The 20,261-nt window shown below is 29.4% G+C and overlaps 1 protein-coding gene across 2 annotated transcripts; it reads right to left on the minus strand.

Moving 5' to 3' along the window:
• Positions 1-6,940: 6,940 nt before the first annotated feature.
• On the minus strand, positions 6,941-16,402 carry Dh31 (diuretic hormone class 2). 2 transcript variants are annotated; one of them, XM_065500728.1, is made up of 3 exons: positions 16,233-16,402; positions 11,589-11,699; positions 6,941-7,505 (listed from the first exon to the last, which is right to left on the minus strand). In XM_065500728.1, exons 1-3 carry the CDS (start codon positions 16,325-16,327, stop codon positions 7,370-7,372), a joined length of 342 nt encoding a protein of 113 aa, XP_065356800.1. In that variant the 5' UTR covers positions 16,328-16,402; the 3' UTR covers positions 6,941-7,369. The 2 variants fall into 2 exon arrangements, with proteins under 2 accessions (XP_065356800.1, XP_065356799.1); XM_065500727.1 differs by having other exon boundaries at positions 16,230-16,400.
• Between the last annotated feature and the right edge of the window lie 3,859 nt (positions 16,403-20,261).

Raw genomic sequence — 20,261 nt, forward strand, 5'->3', positions numbered from 1 at the left:
GCTAAGTTTTACTTAAATATATCCATATTTCATGGGTTTGACTTTTTGTCTTCGTAGGATACCGTTAATTTCTTTTTAACGGCAGTTTCAAAACTCCATTTTTAAATTTTTTAAAATTTTGTTAAACATATTTCAGAATTTTTTAATCATCACATTGAGATTTATTGAGAATATAATAGGCAATAAAAATATGAAACAAATATGTCATTATTTTCTACAGTTCTTCCGTACCTGTGATTTAAATTTTTCGATTTTCGAGAAAAACTAATTTATTGGTCATATTTTCTCGAATGAGTCGAATTTCCTTAGTGTTATGAATTTTAAGTAAAACCTATACAGAATATTATATGCCAGATAATTATAAATATACTCTGAATTTTTTCCCAAAAAAGTCCCCATATTTTTTTTTTTATAAAAAACTAATTTTCTTCGTGGCTATATACATTTTTTTATGATCTGGAAAGAGATCTTAATGCAAAAACGTATAAAGTAAAGCCCTATCCAAACTTGTCCAATTTTTAAACAAAATTTTAGGTTTGAGTAAAAAATTCTAAAAACGCAAAGCACCGATCCTCAAAAGCTGGTCATATTTGTATAGCCCAATATATTGTTTATTTACATACAAAACGTTTTTACTATCATGCTGTAAATAACGTCAAAGTGGTCTATTTTCTAAAAAAAACACAGTTTTTGGAACACATTTTCCACGTTTTAGGAATTTCGATGTTTGAAAAAAAAAGAATGGCAACATTAGTGATGCCATTGACTTAAGAACATATAGATCTATATTACTTCCAAATTTTATTGTGATGTCTGTAACTGTTCAAATTTTACATTAATTCAAAGTTTTTATTTTTCTTTTATAATATAGTTAGTTTTTAAGGTAAAATACGTCCGAAAAAACACAAAATTTATTCATTTCACTAAAATGTCAATCTCCAAGTCATAAGGTTTCCACCGATATCAAAAACTTATATGAAAAGCTTATATTTACTCTTCAGAAGCTCCACAAACCTTGCCCAATTTCAAAAATTTTAAAGTTTTTTCATATCTTGCATTAAGCCGGTCTTGCGTGAACAAGATTGTATAAAGTGATGCGCCCGGATCATACCAATAACGATTTGCCCATTCTTCGTTATTCCAGCACAATAGAGAAGTATACACTCGAACACACATTTTTAACACAAAATTTTTGTTTTAGAGTCAAAAAATAGTAAAAAACTAAAATTTTTAAGCTACAAAGTGATTTTTGATAGCTAGTTAGAATGCCTAGATATATTCGGATTACATTGATATGTTCACAAGAGTTATTCAGATTTACCGTAGCTACAACTTCCTATATTTTTTCAACAAAAGTGGACGAACAAGCTATTTTTTGGAAACAAATTTTAACAAAATTTATTTGGCGGACTCTTAGCTATATTATTGCCATATAAAGTTAAGCCGTATCACAAAGTCTGAATTAGCTGTTAACCAAAAACTGATGACACCTTTTTAGAGGCCCCACTGATTTTCAGAAACTTTGGAGGCCCATAAAAAAAAATCGGTCACCAAAATGGACAAACTGAGTATAGGGTTTTACTACCCTTTGGTAGTAGAGTCGAACCTATACTGTCATGATCTTGTGTTTTTCCAAAAGTCTTCATTTGTTGCATAGTGTTATGGACCGATAATAATAAAATTTGTTAACATGAATTCCGTATATATAAAACTTATTTGGAGCAAAACTTGTGTAGATACTAGGGTATTCAATTAATCGGATTTATGGTTTAATCGGTTAATCGAGCAAATAATTAATCGAGGTTTAGATTTATTCGGTTAATAATCGGTTAATTTAAAATTATTCGATTAACCGAATAATTTCTATTTTAATTTTAAATTGAAAATACAACAACGAATTTTGTGTACAAAAACATAAAAAACAGCAAATATGATATTTGAGATCATTTTTGCATACATATCGCTCATTTGCTTCAACAACGTCATAACTCAAAATCCGTGTTTTTTGAACTGAGTAATACAAAATATGCTCCGTTCTATAGTCTTTCATATAGTTTTATCAGTTTTCAAAAAAGTATATTATTTTTTGTATGAAATACATATTTGACAAGTTAAAATTTGGGATAAATACAAATTAGAAAAATATTAACATCTACTATTTATATTTCTAAAATCGCATGATTTGTTGAAAATGTATTTAAGAAATAGTAAAAAGTCATAAAACATTCAAAAAATGTCATAAAACATTTTTAAACATTATGACGTTGTTGCAGCAAATGAACGATATGTGTATTTTTTAGGGTTTTAGTGTGATCTTCTGAACAAATCTTTTAAATAAAGAATATGATTTAAATGTTTTCCTTTTAAACGATTTTTTTTCTTTAGATTTAATAAAATTTTTTTTGGAAAACGACTCCCTCGCTGATTGTATATGTTGGCGAATAAAATCCTTAGTTATACCATTGGAGTCCTTTTTGGATTGTTTTAGATTTTGAATACTTTTAATAGTTTAGTTTAGTTCTGATAACCAAAAGACTCATTTCAAAAAAAGGTTTCGTCTATATATGTAAACACAAACATAGTTTCAAATACATATAAATTAAATATGTCAGTTGTTACGCGGCAAAAATGTCCCGGGAATTCTCCGGAATACTTTTTTTTTGTTAATTTTTGGGAAATGTTTGTTGGGAATTTCTTTATAAGTTTTCTTCTAAAAGTTACTATATTCAGATACGTTTCGATGACCCAATTTGTTGCTAATTGAATTATTCTATATATTGGCAAAGAAGTAATACCAAATGAAATAACCAAATTTTTTCACTTAACTCCAGCCATAGCAGACAAATTTGGTTATTAAGAATGAATCAAGTTTAAAGTTTATGCTCTTAAACGAATTATTAAGATGCCTAACATTACATCTTTTAGGGATATTCAATGACACATTATTCATATTTAGAGAAATAATAACAATAATAGTGGTTCAAATTAGTTTATCTACAATCAGATTTGAAAAATTTCTCTAACTGCCCATGTTTTGTAGATTTAACATGGTCGAAATTCTTAAGTTTTTTAATTAAACAAACAATTTATTGATTTTATACTGATTAAAACTACGACTGTGGCAATACCGATCAAATGTCACTATTAAATCAGAAACCCTTATAAAGGCTGGACCAACAACCAAAAACAGTTATTTTATACTTCTTTTAAAACCCTGGTAAAATTATAAGTCAATTTATTCGATAAAAATGTTTTGGTTTTTGGTTTAATTTATTGTTAAAAAATTCCCAGGAATTCCCGGGAATTAAAAGATTTTTTAATTTCCTCCCGTGAATGAAAAAAGTCCGCGAAATTAGGAACCTAGTTGTTATACTCACTAATTTTAATTTGAATAGAAACGGAAAAATAAATACAAAAAAAATATCTTATGTTAAAGTGCAAAAAAATAAGGAATTTCTTAGAAATTTTTTAAGTTAACTTAAAAAGAAAACAAAGTACTTTTTTCCAAAAACTATGGAAAAATCGCCATTTTTAATTTTTAAATAGTCACGATTTATAAACAATTCTTTTTTGTTTGTCATATACATTTGTTGTTAGTTCAACAAAAGAGAAATGGAGAAAATCGGGAATATTTGGACCCGATGTTATCAAAAAACTGGAGTAGAGTGGTTAAAAAATGTTTAACTTCTAAACGGATAGTCCGATTTTAATAAAATTTCCCATGGCTATAGAGGAGGTGTATTTGTCCATAAGTGTTTTAAATTTGGACTTAAAACACCAAGGGTGAAGGAGCATCAAGGTCCCAAAATGGGCCTATGAAATATTAAAAATTTTTGCCCTCAATACGATTTGAATGATTTATTAAAATAGGACTGTCCGTTTAGAAGTAACAGATTGATTTCCACTTTTTTTCGAATTTCTCCCACTATCAAAAACTATCATAAATGACCTCAAAGTATCGAAAACGATGACACTACTAATTTTTGAATTTGAAGTTTAATTGATTGTTAAAAGTCGTAATATTCTCAAAAGTCAAAATGATCTGATTTATCTTCAATATATGAGAAGATCTGTTTTCACCATCTCAAAAGACTATCAGGTATGTGATGGAAATTGATTTCGAAAACGAAACGATTTGAAAACGAAAAGAGTTGTGATGTGTTAATTAATTTCGTTTTGTAAATTGTTCAACTTTATTTTTGGTAAGTTCGATCAAATTTATATAAGATTTCTTTCCTAAATTATATTAAACTAGCTAACCCGGTGCGCTTCGCCACCCCAATTAGAAGAAAGAAATAGTACTATTGAGTCTCCCGCTCACTCCGGTCCATATAATCTTTATTTCATGTTTCTAAATTCATTGGTGAAGAAATTACTAAAAGTACCATTCGAAAAAAGAAATAGTACCAAAAAGTATACCCCTAGAATCCTAACTCACTTAGGACCATATATGTTTAATTTCATGTTTCTAAGTCCATTGTTATAGAAATTTCAAAAAAGTACCATTAGAATATAGAAAAAGTACCACAAAGTCCACACTTGTGGTTTCCCACTCACTCGGTTCCATGTAAGCTTTATTTCATGTTTCTAGGTTCATTGGTGAAGAAATTACAAAAAGTACCATTCGAATAAAGAAAAAGTACCAAAAAGTCTCTCCCTAGAATTCTCACTCACTTAGGACCATATTTGCTTAATTTCATGTTTCTAAGTCCATTGTAATAGAAAATTCAAAAAGTACCATTAGAAGAATGAAAAAGTACTTATAGTTCAGTTCTCAGATTTTGGTACCTAAATATAATCCCTTATTTCTAACACTAACTTCACTCAGATACATATCAGCTAACTTTAATGTCGATAAACCTAAACCTAAACCATACCAATATTCCATTTTGCAAAAGTTGTTTATGCTACAGACATGTCTCAATCGATTAAAATCTGTGTTAATGTACCCAATAATAAATATGTATTAAAAAAAGTACCAAATTGTTTACCCGGATTTGGCCCAATATACACCTTGGCACTCGAGTTCCAAATAACAACCTGTTAGTTAAATTTTGTATGAATCCAGGAACCAATGTTAAAAAAATTATCAAAATCGGCTTAATAATTTATAATAAAATGTATTTTCCTGATTTTATCCCCTTTTTGGTACCTTTTTTATCCCCATTGCGTTGGAAAAATATTATTAAAATAATTTTCTGTATCGTGGTGGGAGCTCATAGTAAAATATTCGAAGGTCTATGTCAAATTATAGAAAAACATATTTTATGAAAAAGTACCAAAAATAAACACAATTTTTATCCCTTAAGGGTTCGAATTTCCAAAAAGTACCAAACTTGTATTTTTTATTTTTTAATAAGTAAAGAATACGATTTAAATTTTGTTTCTATGCTTATTAGTTTAAAAGATGCATAGGGTGCCAAAAAAGTACCTAAAAGATTCGAATTTCGAAAAAGTACGAAACACCTGTCAGCTTATTTTTTAAATGGAGTAACATGCAATTTCAAGTTTTTTTGTATCTTTATTAGTTTTGAAGATATAAGATTACCGGATTTACCCGTTTTTACCCTTTTTTACCCCCTAAACGTTCGAATTTCCAAAAATCCCTTTTTAGTGGATCGTTTTGGGGAGGGAAGAACCCACAGTTAAAATTTCATGATTCTAGCTTCAGTCGTTTGGGCTGTGGGATGACGAATCAGTCAGTCAGTCATTCAGTCAGTAACGTTACTCTTTTATATATATAGATTATTTACTATTTGTTATCTAGCCTTGATTTTTCTATATCCTAGAAGACATGGTCCAAAAACTTTTCTTAAAATCAATTGAAATTCATCACACTTTTTTAAATCGTTCGATTTTCATCACATACCTGAATATAAACGAAATGAGGAACAAAAACAAACTCACACGACAATTCAGATGGTAAGAGTTTTACTAGCGATTATATCTGAGAATCAGAGAGCAGTGGTAGTTTTAAGGAGGTATATAGTTAAAACGACTCAAATATATACTTACTTAATTAAAAGGTTATAATTGTATTCCACATTATTGAAATAATTTAGACAGACACTAACTTAAGAGTTTTCTAAATATATTATTTATTTTTCATTTATAATTGTTAAATACGAGTACTCTGTTTTACGTTCAAGACTTTCGATTATTTAAACTAAATACATTTAAATTTCATAAAATTTTTAATTAATTTTTGTGTGTATATACAAACTTTTAAAAAGCGCTAAAAGTGTATTGGAGTCCGATGTGTATAAAGGGAGGAATAAATCGTCTTAAAAAATTACTCCCTTAGTTACGTTCTCACCAATAGACTCGTTTATGCAACAAATACTCTACTACATTAATTTGGAAGTACTTGTTTTAATAATTTAGTGTTTGATTTTCTATAAAACATCCTGGATTAAATGAAAATACAAATTTGTGCTGGCATTTTTTCAATAATTTTTTTAAAGTGTTATTTATTTTATCATTTATTTATTATATTTTTTAATTATAATTTTTGTTTTTGTTTTTTTAAATGTGTGTAAAACTAAAACTTAATTGTAAATAAATTAAAAGAGAAACAAGAAAAAGGCGTTTTTTCTTTCTTTAAGAACTAAAAAAAAACTTCTTTCGAGGGGACCATGTTTTTAAGTTAATGTGTTTGTCAATTTTATGATTTTTTTTTGTTTTTTTTAACATACAATAAATAGTTTTACTTAAATACTAAAAAATAGTACAATTTCTACTTAAAAGATTTTTTGAACATTTATAAATGTCGATTTTTAGCGGTTTTTTTTTTTGTTTTGTTAAATATATATTTATAAATTATTTTGATTTACAATAAACGTTTTTTATAAAACTTATAAATTTAAGGAACCAAGCATTTTTGTAGTAAGTAGTTTTATTTAGTTTTAGCACAATTACATTTAAGTATGTATATCGGGTTTTTATATATATTTTCTCTAAATAAATAAATAGTGTTTTGTAAAGATTATTTTTTTATTTTTTTTGGAGCAACTGTTTAACATTTGATTTTTGTGCAGTTTAGTTCTTTAAATTTTGTGTGTAATTTTCTTTTTCAAATATATACTTTTATTTAAATTAATTTTTATATACACAATTTTACTCTAATAATTTAAATAAATGAAACTAAAATTAATACAATTTTTTGTTAGATTAAAATCTAGACATCATTCCAATTGTTTTTTTTTTTTTTTTGTTTGTATCTGCTTTTTATTCTATGTTTTTTTTAAGTTTTTCTAAGCGCTGGGACGTTTTCGTGTTTGTTTTACTTCAATTTTATTGTTTAGTGTGGGCTTAATCGTTTGCTGGGTTGAGGAGCTGCTGCTAAAATAGACTGTGTCTTTTCATTAACTTAAGCTTCGGTTTCCGAACGTCTCCTTCGGCCTGGACCACCGGGGAAATTGGCAGCAGCCAGACCCATGCGATGTTTCGCTTCCTGGGTGCCGGAATAGCCGCGTGCTAAACCAAAGTCAACGGTACGTTTAGAGCTGAAAGAGGTTGAAATTGATATAAATTAATCAAAATAATTTTTGACAAAAATAAATTTTTGATGAAAAAAAAATTCGGGTTAAATAATATTTTTCCCGATTTTGACCCAGGTCCAACTTACTATAGATTTACATACATCGTTGCAATAGACTTTAAAATATCTATCATTAGATATCCATATTGTCTATATTAATGACTTAGTAATCTAGATATATATAGATCAAAAATAGGCCAAAAATCGAGGTTTTCCCGGTTTTTTTCTTATATCTCAGCCATTTGTGGGCCGATTTTGTCGATTTTAAATAGCAACCGAGCCGGAAGAATTCCCGACATATTGATGTATAAATCATGTATGTCAGTTATTTATTTTTTTTTTTTAATTTTTTAAAATTTTTTTTTTTTGAAAATAATTTTTACCAAAAAAAATTTTTTCATGAAAAAAATTCGGGTTAAAAAATATTTTTCCCGATTTTGACCCATTTTAGGGCCAACTTACTATAGCTTTTTATACATCGTTGCAATGGACTTTAAAATATCTATCATTAGATATCCATATTGTCTACATTAATGACTTAGTAATCCAGATATAGATAAAAAATAGGCCAAAAATGAAGGTTTTCCCGGTTTTTTCCTTATATCTCAGCCGATTTTGTCGATTTCAAATAGCAACCGAGCCGGAAGAATTCCCGACATATTGATGAATGAATCATGTATGTAAGTTATTTAGGGGCTACGAAAAGTTGATTTCAACATACAGACGGACATGGCCTAATCGACTCCGCTATCTATAAGGATCCAGAATATATATATACTTTATGGGGTCGGAAAAGAAAAATGTAGAAATTATAAACGGAATGACAAACCCTTCTCACGAAGGTGAAGGGTATAAAATATCTAAGTTGTTAAGTTTTCCCTAATTAATTTGCCACCTAAAAAACATAAGGAAGATATATTGTATATTAATGGATAGAGGATTTTGTCTACTTTTCAAAAATGTATATTACTTTTGACAATTTAAAATTCATGGAATACTTTTTTGAAAAATATGAAATTTAATTTTTGCATAGAAACAAATTTTTCAAAATGAAATTAAATTCTTATTTATGAATAGTTTTTAGTGAAATTTAACAGTTATGCAGAATTTTCTATTTAAAATGGAAAAATAAAAACAAAATTTTGAAATTTATTATCAGCAATTCCCAAAAAAGAGTTGAAAAATCCCAAAAATTAGAATTTTTAGTTTTTTTTTGGCCATAATATTCATACTGTTACGAAATTGTACTTGAATTCAAATATAACGATTTTAACGGCTGATTTAAAAGTAGCCTAATGCTTTCAAATAACAGTGCTGTAATAGCAAACTGTAACATATCTGTTTGCATTATTAACATTGAATAAAAGCTTTCAGTTGACTATTGATCGTAAGTTGGCAACGCTGTTTGCTGCGACCGTATATTCGAATTCGAATATTCTGTTAAAGAACATTGTAGAAAGTACACCACAGATGGCGTATGTATTAGTAAGATCTAGACAGTTAAAGAGAAATCTAGAGTGCAGATGGCAGTTTTATAAATAGTGGCAGAGGTTGCAGTCGTTAGTGAGTTTATCAGAGACGCTATTTGAATAAACATCAACTGAGTGCCTTAAAGTGTGCTGTATTTTAAAGTGAATTCGTGTACATTATAAAGTGTGTCTGTATTTCTGCGAATTTATAAACGTGTATAAAAAAACATTGAGTGACTATTTAATTCTGTTGTTGTACATTTTTAAATAAATAAAGAGTTGTTACAATTTTCAAACTATTAAACGGCTTTTATTTGCAATCAAAAGTATCCGGTTAATTTAAAGGAAATAAACCAAGGTTTTGGAAAAGGTTAAAACGTAACAATACCAAGGGGTTATCGGAACCCCTTTACAAAATAATTAAAAACATTTTGGGCCATCTAAAATCGGTTACTATATTTTGCTATCGAATAAGCGATTTGAAAATTTTTGACCTAAATTTGAATTTTACATAAAAATATATGTTTTTTGAATGAACCTGTTCTCCTCTGTATCAACAATTTTCGAATTTTTTTTATTTAAAATATTTGATGAAAAGTTAGCTTTTCATAAAGTATAAATTCCTTATACATCCTCTTAGAAATTTTTTCTGATAACTTAAAAAGAAAAAAAGTACTTTTTCTCCCAAATAATTTTTTCCAATAATATTTTTTTGTATGGCAATAATTTTTTTTTGTATGGGGACAGGCAAAAATGTAACATACCCTAGTTGTCCTACTTCGATGACCCTTGGTCACGCTCCTGGTGTTCCCATGAGGTCCAATTTCAAAACTTAAACTCGACAACACTTCCTCTTTGTGCTTGTGAAATTTCATTGAAATCGGACTTACCATTTAGAAGTTACATATTTATTTCCTTCTATTTTTTTCTATACACTTTTGAGGCTCATAGTATGACAGAGTAGTAAAAGAAGCCATTTACCCCCTCTAGGGGTTAAAATGTTAGAATTAGAACTGGCCAATCAACCACTCAATGCAGTCACACACTAAAGTATGGTTTAGTTCCAATTGTATTGAATTGAATCAACTAATTCTAGCTACATTATGGATGCATTAAAAGATTCCGTGACTCCACCAACCAATCCTGGAATAGTAGGACGGATTTTCAAGTCTCGAAGGACATTTCACCAAAATTGGAGCAAAGGCAACCAAAACATTAATTGGATTGGATAGGTGTAGTCTCAGAATTCTATTAAGTAGGAGTGATAAACGGTCACTGCTCAATTGGGGCCTTCATAGGTAAATGGGATAAAAGCACACAGGATTTTTGTAGGGTGTGTGGGGATGTAGAGGAATTGGATACAGTAGAGCACATTATGTGCAACTGCCCGAGACTACAGAGTCATAGATTTAAATGCCTAAGTAACAGATTTCTAGATGAACTTGGGAGTGCTGCTGGCTGTAAATTGAATAACATACTAGATGTTTTCAGGCGAATAGGAAAATTGGAAAACAATTGCAGATATGAGCCAATTGAATCGTTTATTTCAAAAACCAGTCAAGAAACAAAAAATTCAAAATTTAGTTAAATGGCTGTTACTTTTTTGTAAAGGTTAATGCATCGTTTAATGCCAAAAAAAATAAATACTTCTCCCTATTGTGGTGCAGCAAAGCCGAGAAATCCGTGTTTAGTGCAGAAAGAAGTCAAGTGACGGCGCCTGACTGGCTCTATTATATCCCTATCTATTTATTTTTATTCATAAATGTTGTAAGTCTCAATAAATGTGAAAAAATAAAAGTATTTTTTAGGTTGATAGAAAGTTTTCTCTAATTCACTCAACATCAATTATTTATTGCTTGACTGGTTTTTGAAATAAACGATTCAGTTGACTGCTGCTAAAAGGTGGAATCCATGTGGTCACACGAAAATATTTTCAAACTTATTAAGGGAAACTTCCCAAAAGAAATTTTATGGCATGAGGTCGCAGATGCAAAGGTAATTCATTGCCAAATATTTTCTTAAAATATGTTTTCAGATACATGGGTTCAACTTATTTCAAAGACCGAAAAGTTATTATACTAAGGGCATCCGGAGAAGATATTAGGTTCGTAGTGTTGTTAGTTCTAGATGAAAGTAAAAAGCATTAATTGTAAATCACCTATGTGATTTGTGTCTGGATCAGACCTCACTTTGCTGATGTTGTTTATTATCAATACCATTATTTGTACAAGACAGTATTCATTTCAAGTCGTTGGAAAAATCGTGTTGGAATTTACTTCTTTAATTAATAAAACCGTAGGGGTTTCTTGATAAATCTATCCCAAATTATGACATTCTTACTGTAGACCAATATGAAATCTTGTCTATTTTCTTAAATTTAAATTGTACAAATGTAACAACATTTGTATCCTTTCACCTTAAGCCAACAAATTTAAATATTTCCTAAGAGACATTAATAAAATGAACTCTCAGCTCATATTTCCCAGAAACACGCACCAGCTAAAAAAAATGTAGAATTCAAATAACATCGCTGCTGATATTGTTTAAAGAAAACTTTAAACTAAAAAAGTTTAACTTACTTTTCCAAATCATTGCGAGCTCTCATTATAGTTTGTCCAAAACGTGCCATTAATTCCATTAGTATGTCATCCGGTACTTCTTCCAATTCATTGTAGTATCCATTACTTTGACTACAGATGGTTTTTTGTTGTTGTGTTCATTGTCATTGTTGTTGATGGGTGGGGTGGTACCAACCCAGGAATGTTTGTTGAATAAAAAATTAGTAAAAAGAAATGTAAAGTAAAGGAAACGAGTGAATTGTTGTGGAAAATAAGTAGGTAAGTATTTCATAAATAATTATATTAATGTTTTTCTTGTTGTTATTGTTAACTCTTATTGTTAGACTGTTAGAGAAATGTTATTAAAATTCATTCTAGTAATATTTTACATTTGTAATTATCCTGCCTAATTATCCAGTTTATTTTAAAGAAAACATGGTTAATATAAATGTCATTCAATTGTAAAGTATTTTGAATATTTTGAATATTCATTAGAATTAAGCTAAATTTAAGAAACTGTTCTGACTAGAACATATTTTTTATTGTTCAGGTATTAAAGTAATTCAGTATCTGGCAAATTTAAGTTTATATTAGGCAGAGATTGTGTTTTTGCTCTAAAATGGCGAATGTATTTCCGGTGGAAACAGTTTAAATTTTTAAATGAATTGAAGATAAATCTTCCCTGATTTTCTCATACTTTTTTAACAAATGTCTACAGGACAAAATCAGCAAGTTATAGTGAATTGTTGTAGCAAGGAAAAGTAATAGATTTTTCAGCATTTTTGTCAACCTATAAGAAATTCTGGAAATGAGATCAGATCTTTATAGAGGCTCAAGCCAACGGCAACTCTACAGATAATTTTTAACGTCACTGCTCCAGATATACATGTCAAACACATCGCAAGGATAACCGTTACCAGATCCCAGCAAAGTGGAAACTGGAAACCTTAATAGTTCGGTATTCTGAAGAAATGTCGGACATTGAAGGAAACTCCTAATAATGTGATGGTAGACAAAATATATACGATCTTTCCAACACTGGAGAACTGGTTGCATGGCAAAGTACTCTAATCGAACAGAAAAATGTATCTTTACCGATAGCTCTAAAATGCTTGAAAGTACAGGGTGTGGAAAATTCTGCAAAGAATTCAACTTGGAGACAGCTATCTCCTTTAGCTTGAGCCTTATAGTATATTCAACAGTTATGAAGAATCTTATGAGGACCCAGGATCTGCGACAAATATTTTGATGTGTTGATAAAATTAATGCAATCCGCTAGTTATTGGTTTAATTAATGCAGAATAATCTATTTAATCTATTAAAAAAATGGAATTTAACCCACTAACGACCAAAAATTAACTTACAATCATTAATGCAAACTTAATACATTAATTTATTTTAATTATACTAAAACATTTAGTAATTGCTTAAATCTAGTTCATTTTGTAAATTTAAATCAAAAAGGTCCTCTTCGCTTTCATTAATTTCATTGTCTTGGTGGCTAAATTTAAATTCTTCCATGGGTTCACTGCAACATAACAGTTGAATTACTTCTGGTAGAAGTCTGGAACGTTTCCGGATTTGTAAGCGCCTATCTAAAAATGATGTGGAAATTAATGGATCTGAGGTACAGCTTAATATAAATTCGGAGCTTAAAAAATATGTCTTCTCAGCTTCCATTACAGCGTCTTTTTGCAACTCAAAAAATTTTCAGCAATATGAAGTAAAATAGATTGAAAAGAAACTTTGGCAAGAGTCTCATTTGCTTTTAAAATTTCAATAATTTGTATTCGTGAGTGATTTTCGGAAGTGGGTTATATGGGAGCTATGACCAATTATGGTCCGATAGTCATGAAATTAGGTCGTGTGATTATTTTCTTTATGACAGTTGAATTTTATGTGTATACCAAAATTTTTAAGAGATTTATGCTCCTTAAAGTTATTTTCGGAAGCGGGTATTATATGGGAGCTATGACTAATTAAGGACCGATCATCATAAAATTAGCTGACATGAATTCCGTATATATAAAATTTATTTGGAGCAAAATTTGTGTAGAGACCTATATAAATTAAACATTTATGACCGATAAAGTCCAATTACGGGAGGAAATTTGTATGGGGCTAGGTGATATAATGGAACGATTTCACCCAATTTAAATAGGCTTCGTCCTTGGGCCGAAAAAATTATATGTACCATATTAAGGTGGGTGTTAGACTAATATTCTTGGACATTACAAACATCTGCACAAACGCATTATACCCTCCCCACTATGGTGGTGTAGGGTATAACAAATTTATTGTTTTAGTTACATGCTTCTCCACTTCATCTGAAAATATGTTTACTTCAATTTTGTCTACTACATGTTTGAAAACGGCATAAAATTTTTCTTTTTTTGAATTTTCATTAAGCCAAATTTCAAAAAATAACCTAAAAAAGATAGTATTATTCGAAAACGGCTAAAAATGGCTATTATTTGTAAATGAAAATTGGTTTATAACATTTCAATATATTCATTTCCGATTTCATTTAATCTGCCGAACTTTGCCGAAATTTTAAAAGCTTCCACGAAGTTACATTTTGGAAACAATCGCAGCACTTTTAAGGTTATGTTAAAAAAGTGGATTTATTTCAAGCAAGTTAAACAATTTTATCACATTTTTTAACAAAAAACATTACTTACTTACTTAGTTCATTGTTCTCCATTTTCACTTTCTTGTTTATAACTCGCGAAATTATTTAAACATGCAATTGAAAATTTGAAAGCAATACAGGCTTTTCAACAAAATTTATTAAGTAATTACGATGCAATGTCTTTGACTGCGTGTTGTCAAATGGAATTTAATATTTGCCAAAAACAAAAGGCTGACTTAGTTAATTTGGAGTATTGGTTACAAAATGGTATTAAAAAGTGCAATATTTGCATTTGAAAAAATGGACTTTAGCACAGTTTTGGTAGCCGTTTAATCTATAGTGCATTTGAACGGAAATATTGGAGCTAAAGAGATATATTGTAAGTATGACTTAAAAATGCGTGATTTCTTCAATTTTGTAGTTTTTATTTTGAAATAGTTGTACAATATAAATTTATTCAATGTCTTGGCCATTGTTGGCTATGAGCCTTTCCTATCTTTCTGGCAACATATGGATTCTGAGCCAAAAGAACTGCTCATCTTTTGAGGCCAATAACGAATCAAGCCAATTTCGGATACTCTGTCCGCAGAGAGAGCGTTATACATCTATCGAAACAAATAGTAGTCGGATGGGGCATGGTCTGGACTATAAAGCGGATTAGGAAAAAGTTCCCAACCACTTCATTCTAAATAGTTTTTAGAATGAAGTCGATTCGGCTGGTTGGTTGGGCTTGTTGATTTTGCAAGCTTTTGTTGAGTTTTACAACAATATTCATGGAATAATGCATTCAATTCTTGGTCATCAAACTAGTTTTTGCTGGCCTGGACGATATTTGTCTTCACAAAATTCAACATTGTTTACACTGTAATGTTCAATAAGTAAGTGAGAATAAATGACAGATATGTACTCTTCCAAATGACATATAGATAAGTTATTAAAAATAATAACGCCGTTCAAAATCTCGCATTTTTAAATCATACACCCAATAATTTCTTGTTGGAATTCAATTTTGCGAAGTAGGAATTCCGAATTAATTGCACCGTTCTTTAAATTAATCATGAATGAGATGTCCATATATATTCTCCTACTTTTCAGAGTAGGAAGTTTAATAAGTGCTAACGGACATTCATATGACGGTAGATTAATGTTAGGATTCCATGGCAATTTGTGGAGACAAAATAAAAGAAATTGTATTTGGAGGGATTCAATTTTCTTTATATGGATTTCGTATTGTGGATCCCAGATAATATATTCTTAAATTGATCTCACACATTCTTATCCTTAGCGTTTGATGAAACCTAATAAACATTTGGTTTCATTGCTGCAGCAAGTTAGCCATTTGCGTCTAACTTGAGGAAATCCAGATATAACTGCAATAGTTTTCGATTTATAGTCTCTGAACAATATGATTTTTTGCAAAAATCAGGAAAATAACCATTAGATAGTGATGCGTTATATAAGTATGTTAATGGCTAAACTACTGGATATAAACAATTCAGAAATACATAACTCGATACACCATCGGGACAACATATTTCTGACATTTTTAATTGCTGTTACTTATTTGAACCCGTGCAATTTTTATAACCTAACCTATAGAGGCTCAGATGTAACAGTCGACACAGACCTACAATTTCCTGCTAAGTTCCGAATTTCGAAATACCACCCAAAATGTTAGCTTATTTAAATGTGTAGAAGTTTTCATATTAAAACTAAACATGTTTATTAATAGTTTTATCCTTTAAATTACAAAAACCTTAGTTTTTAAAAGTTGCTGCAGCAATTATAGCCAAATTTTGGCATTTCTTGTAGAATAATTTTTCATTTCATTATTATTATTTTTCGAAATACAAACATCTTACTCATGCAATTGTAATATTGCTCAAGAAAACTCATGAAATAATAAATCATAATTATAACTCTAGTTATTTGATAATTAAGTAACATATGAGAATTGTTAATGTTGTTGGGTAAGGAAGTGATGATTCTGATTATTTATTTTTAATTAAATTTCTTATAAAAAATACCACTACCTTGGCATGGGAGCACACTCAGCGTAGGAGACCAACCACAAGCACAGCAACGCCGATGTCAAAATACAACCAACGAATTTCTTTTGTGTCATCATTTTATTAGCTGTTTGTCCTTGGGAACGCACTCCGTTTGGTGAAAAAATACTTCGCTAGAATAAAAGGGGTTTAGAGTTGTGGAGTATGAGAGATGAAAACTGGAAATAGAAGAAAATTGTAAAAATAGAAAATTAAAAATGTGATTGTGTAATGAATGTAAACAATTTTTTAATATTGTTTCAAGTATTTTAAGCTCATGTGACTGTTGAGTACAAAAATATAAAAATAATTAAGTACGTATTTCTATGTTTAAGTAATAAAGACTAAAGAAATTATACAGTCAGGATGGTCTATAAATAAATTGTAATCAGTGAATAAGACAAACATCATGAGACATTTCCTGATCGTGTACTAACCCCTAGAATATATGATTTAACATAACTGGATTAATTTTTAGGAGTTTATTTAAAGTCAATAAGCTGCATCAACAAAATTCTGCCACGTTTCTGCCGTGCCTGAACAAGAGCCAGTTCCTACTAGGAACCAGTAACCAAAAATCGTTGCCTACGAGAACTTCTCTTTTTATCTGTGATTCAAAATCAAAATTTAAAAAGGCTAAAGATGATGTCTTGAACTTTTGGTCACTTAATATGTACGCCATTTGCTTAAATCGAGTGATTTGTTACATGATTTTCCATACATTTTGAAATCATTTCCAATACAACTCTATTGTGTCTTCACTGAAATGTTTATTGTGTCTTAGATAAATGTTGTCTTATGTTATGTTCACACTTGGGCTTTTAAACGCGTTCAAGCAAAATTTTGATTAAGTTAATCAAAGCCGTTCACATTACATTTGAGATGATTAAGTTGGCAAATAAAAAACAACAAACAAATTTATATTTCTTTAAGGCATTAAATATGGAAATAAATACTTTATTAAAGATATCAGCAGATCATTTTAAACTTTTTAATTATGTAATTGTGAACATTGATGAATTATTTAAGGTTTTTTAAGAAAAAAAAAACTTCTGTCAAAATTTATTTATCGGTACTAAACTAAAAGGTGGCCGATGCTACATCATCATGAGTTTGAGGTATGTTCAGTTGATTCTAAGTGATTAATGAAGTGATTTAAGATTTAAGATTTAATCATGTCAATTTGAAGTGATTAACAAATCATTTAAATGTATGGATAATCATCTCGATTTTGAAGTGATTAGAGCTTAATCACAAATGTGCAAATGTGAACATAGTTTTAGCTGACTTATTGTATAACAAAAACATCAACAAAATCAAAATGTCTGCTGCATTGTTTTCTCCAAATTGATTTCGAAAATCGAAAACAATAACACTTAAAGTAGAGTTTCAAAAATACCTAATAAATAAAAAAAGGACTTAGCACGTTTATCGAATAAGCTAACGATATACATATGTACATGGTGTATTCATTTACTTTTAGTTTTTTTGACAGATTTTTACCATAATATTGCATTTGATATTTTCTTAATCAGTGACCTTTAAAATATGGCGATGATCCTTCATATCGAATTCTGAAAATCTAATTTCATATTGTTATTCAAATAATTACAAATGTGATTATTAAAAATAAAATCTAATAAAGATTTATACTTAATATTGATTGTTAATTTTTACTCTCAATCTCAAATACGTCTTAAATATATCAATTTAACTCTTTCAGCCGTGATTTTATGTGTATAAATTTAAAATCAAAACAATTGCATTTTTACTTTAATTAAGTTTTGTTTATTATGAAAAATATGAAAAAAATAAATTACAATACCACCTCATTGCAAGTTTTTTTGTAAAAAAATTTCAAAAAAAACGTTTTATATTTTTTTTTTTTTTAAAAAAATTTATGAAAAAAAAATTTTTTGATGAAAAAAAAATTCGGGTTAAAAAATATTTTTCCCGATTTTGACCCATGGTAGGTCCAACTTACTATAGCCTTATCTACATCGTTGCAATGGACTTTGAAATATCTATCATTAGATATCCATATAGTCTATATTAATGACTTAATAATTCAGATATAGCTCAAAGATAGGTAAAAAATCGAGGTTGTCCCGCTTTTTTGCTCATATCTCCGTTATTTATGGACCGATTTTGCTGATTTTAAATAGCAAACTTCTCGAAAGCATGTCTGACAGAATTATTGAAGATTTAGATCCCGAAGATATCTGGGGTCTTCAGAAAATTGATTTCAATAGACAGACAGACAGACGGACATGGCTTAATCGACTCCGATATCTATAAGGATCCAGAATATATATACTTTATAGGGTCGGAAATGAAAAATGTAGAAATTACAAACGGAATGACAAACTTATATATACCCTTCTCACGAAGCTGAAGGGTATAAAAATATGATACAAATTTTCGAATTCGATGAACAATAAACATTCTGTGCCTTTTTTATTGAATGCGTGAAAGTCTCTTAGAAAAACTGCGGTTTACAATATTTTCAAATTAATATATTAATCTAACCAGAGCTTCCTAACGGCAAGGTTTTCAAAAAAAAACATAAACGATGACTTCAAAAAATTTAATTGTTTAGCAAAATGCCAATAGATACCAATAAACTATGTTTTAAAGACTATAGAAAAGGTGGTTTGAAAACTGACCACTAAACTGCAAAGAGTTAACTATACTATACTTAGTTTTATTATAGAAAATATTATCCTCTTTTATCTATTTATGATACACTAGATAGGATCCGCCTTATCGAATTTAAAAAATATTACATTATATTTCTGTTAAAAGACCAAAAATCTAACAGAAATGTATATATATTCTAAGACGATCTAGCTATGTCCGTCCGTCTGTCTGTTGAAAACACCATTGGGCACAAGCGGAAGGAACTAACCGGATGAAATTGTCCACAAAAAGTCTCTGTTCATAAGGTTTGCTTGATTTGGAAAATGGCAGTATCGGTCCATGAAATGTATATATATTCTGGCTCCCCATAAGATTCTAACACAATCTAACTGTGTCCGTCCGTCTGTCTGTCTGTTGAAAACACTATAGGGCCCAATCGAAAGGAACTTTCAGGCTGAAATTTTTAGTCGGGATTCCCGGGAATTAAAAACTGACGAAACTACAATGAAAACAAGTTAGAACTCACAAAAAAAATGTGAAACGTTTTTTTACAATTTTTCGTTTATATCTCGGCAATAATAGACCGATTATTACTATTATTTATTTGGAATGAACATTTAAAATGACATATGGAAAACTGCACGATCTAGAAATAAAGGTGACTTATCTTCAATGCCAAGATGTACCGGTGCGAATTATATTAGAAACAAATTTTCCCGATTCCCGGGAATCAAAAAAGGTCGGGAAATTAAAAACCCTATACTCTCTGTTCATAAGGTTTGCTTGGTTTTAATCGGTCCATGATTTCACCTAGCCCCCATCATAATTATGTTGATTATAAATATCCTTATAAAAATTTGCACAAATTAGTTCTAAGTACTCTAAAATTGTACTGTAAAGTATGGAGAAAATGGGGCAATATTTTTCCCTAGTCCCCATACAAGGCCCCCCTCAGAAAATGACTTGAACATTCATAAATGTCTTAAATTAATTACTATCCTGATGAAAATGCTCATAAACAAGTCCACAATTGACCCTACCCCACTCATATAACTCCTAAGTATATCAGAAATATTTTTTATTGTCACATATTAATATGGTGGGTATACTAGATTCGTCACTGCCGAATATAACACTCTTACTTGTTAAAATTATATTTAGGAATTGTAATCAGCGACCTAAAGAACCATCCATATGATATAAATTTTGTAGAATCCTGACTGTTATTAAGTATTTTATATAATTTGTGTTAAATCGTGAAGAAAAACGTTAAAATCAATCAATCAATACTTTGTTAAAAATGCTTTATTTTTGAAAAGAACATTATTTTACAACTGCTTTTTAGTAATATCATCTACTCTTTTCATCTTTGGT

The sequence above is a fragment of the Calliphora vicina genome, chromosome 2 (genome assembly GCF_958450345.1).
Source record: "Calliphora vicina chromosome 2, idCalVici1.1, whole genome shotgun sequence".
Lineage (NCBI taxonomy): Eukaryota > Metazoa > Arthropoda > Insecta > Diptera > Calliphoridae > Calliphora > Calliphora vicina.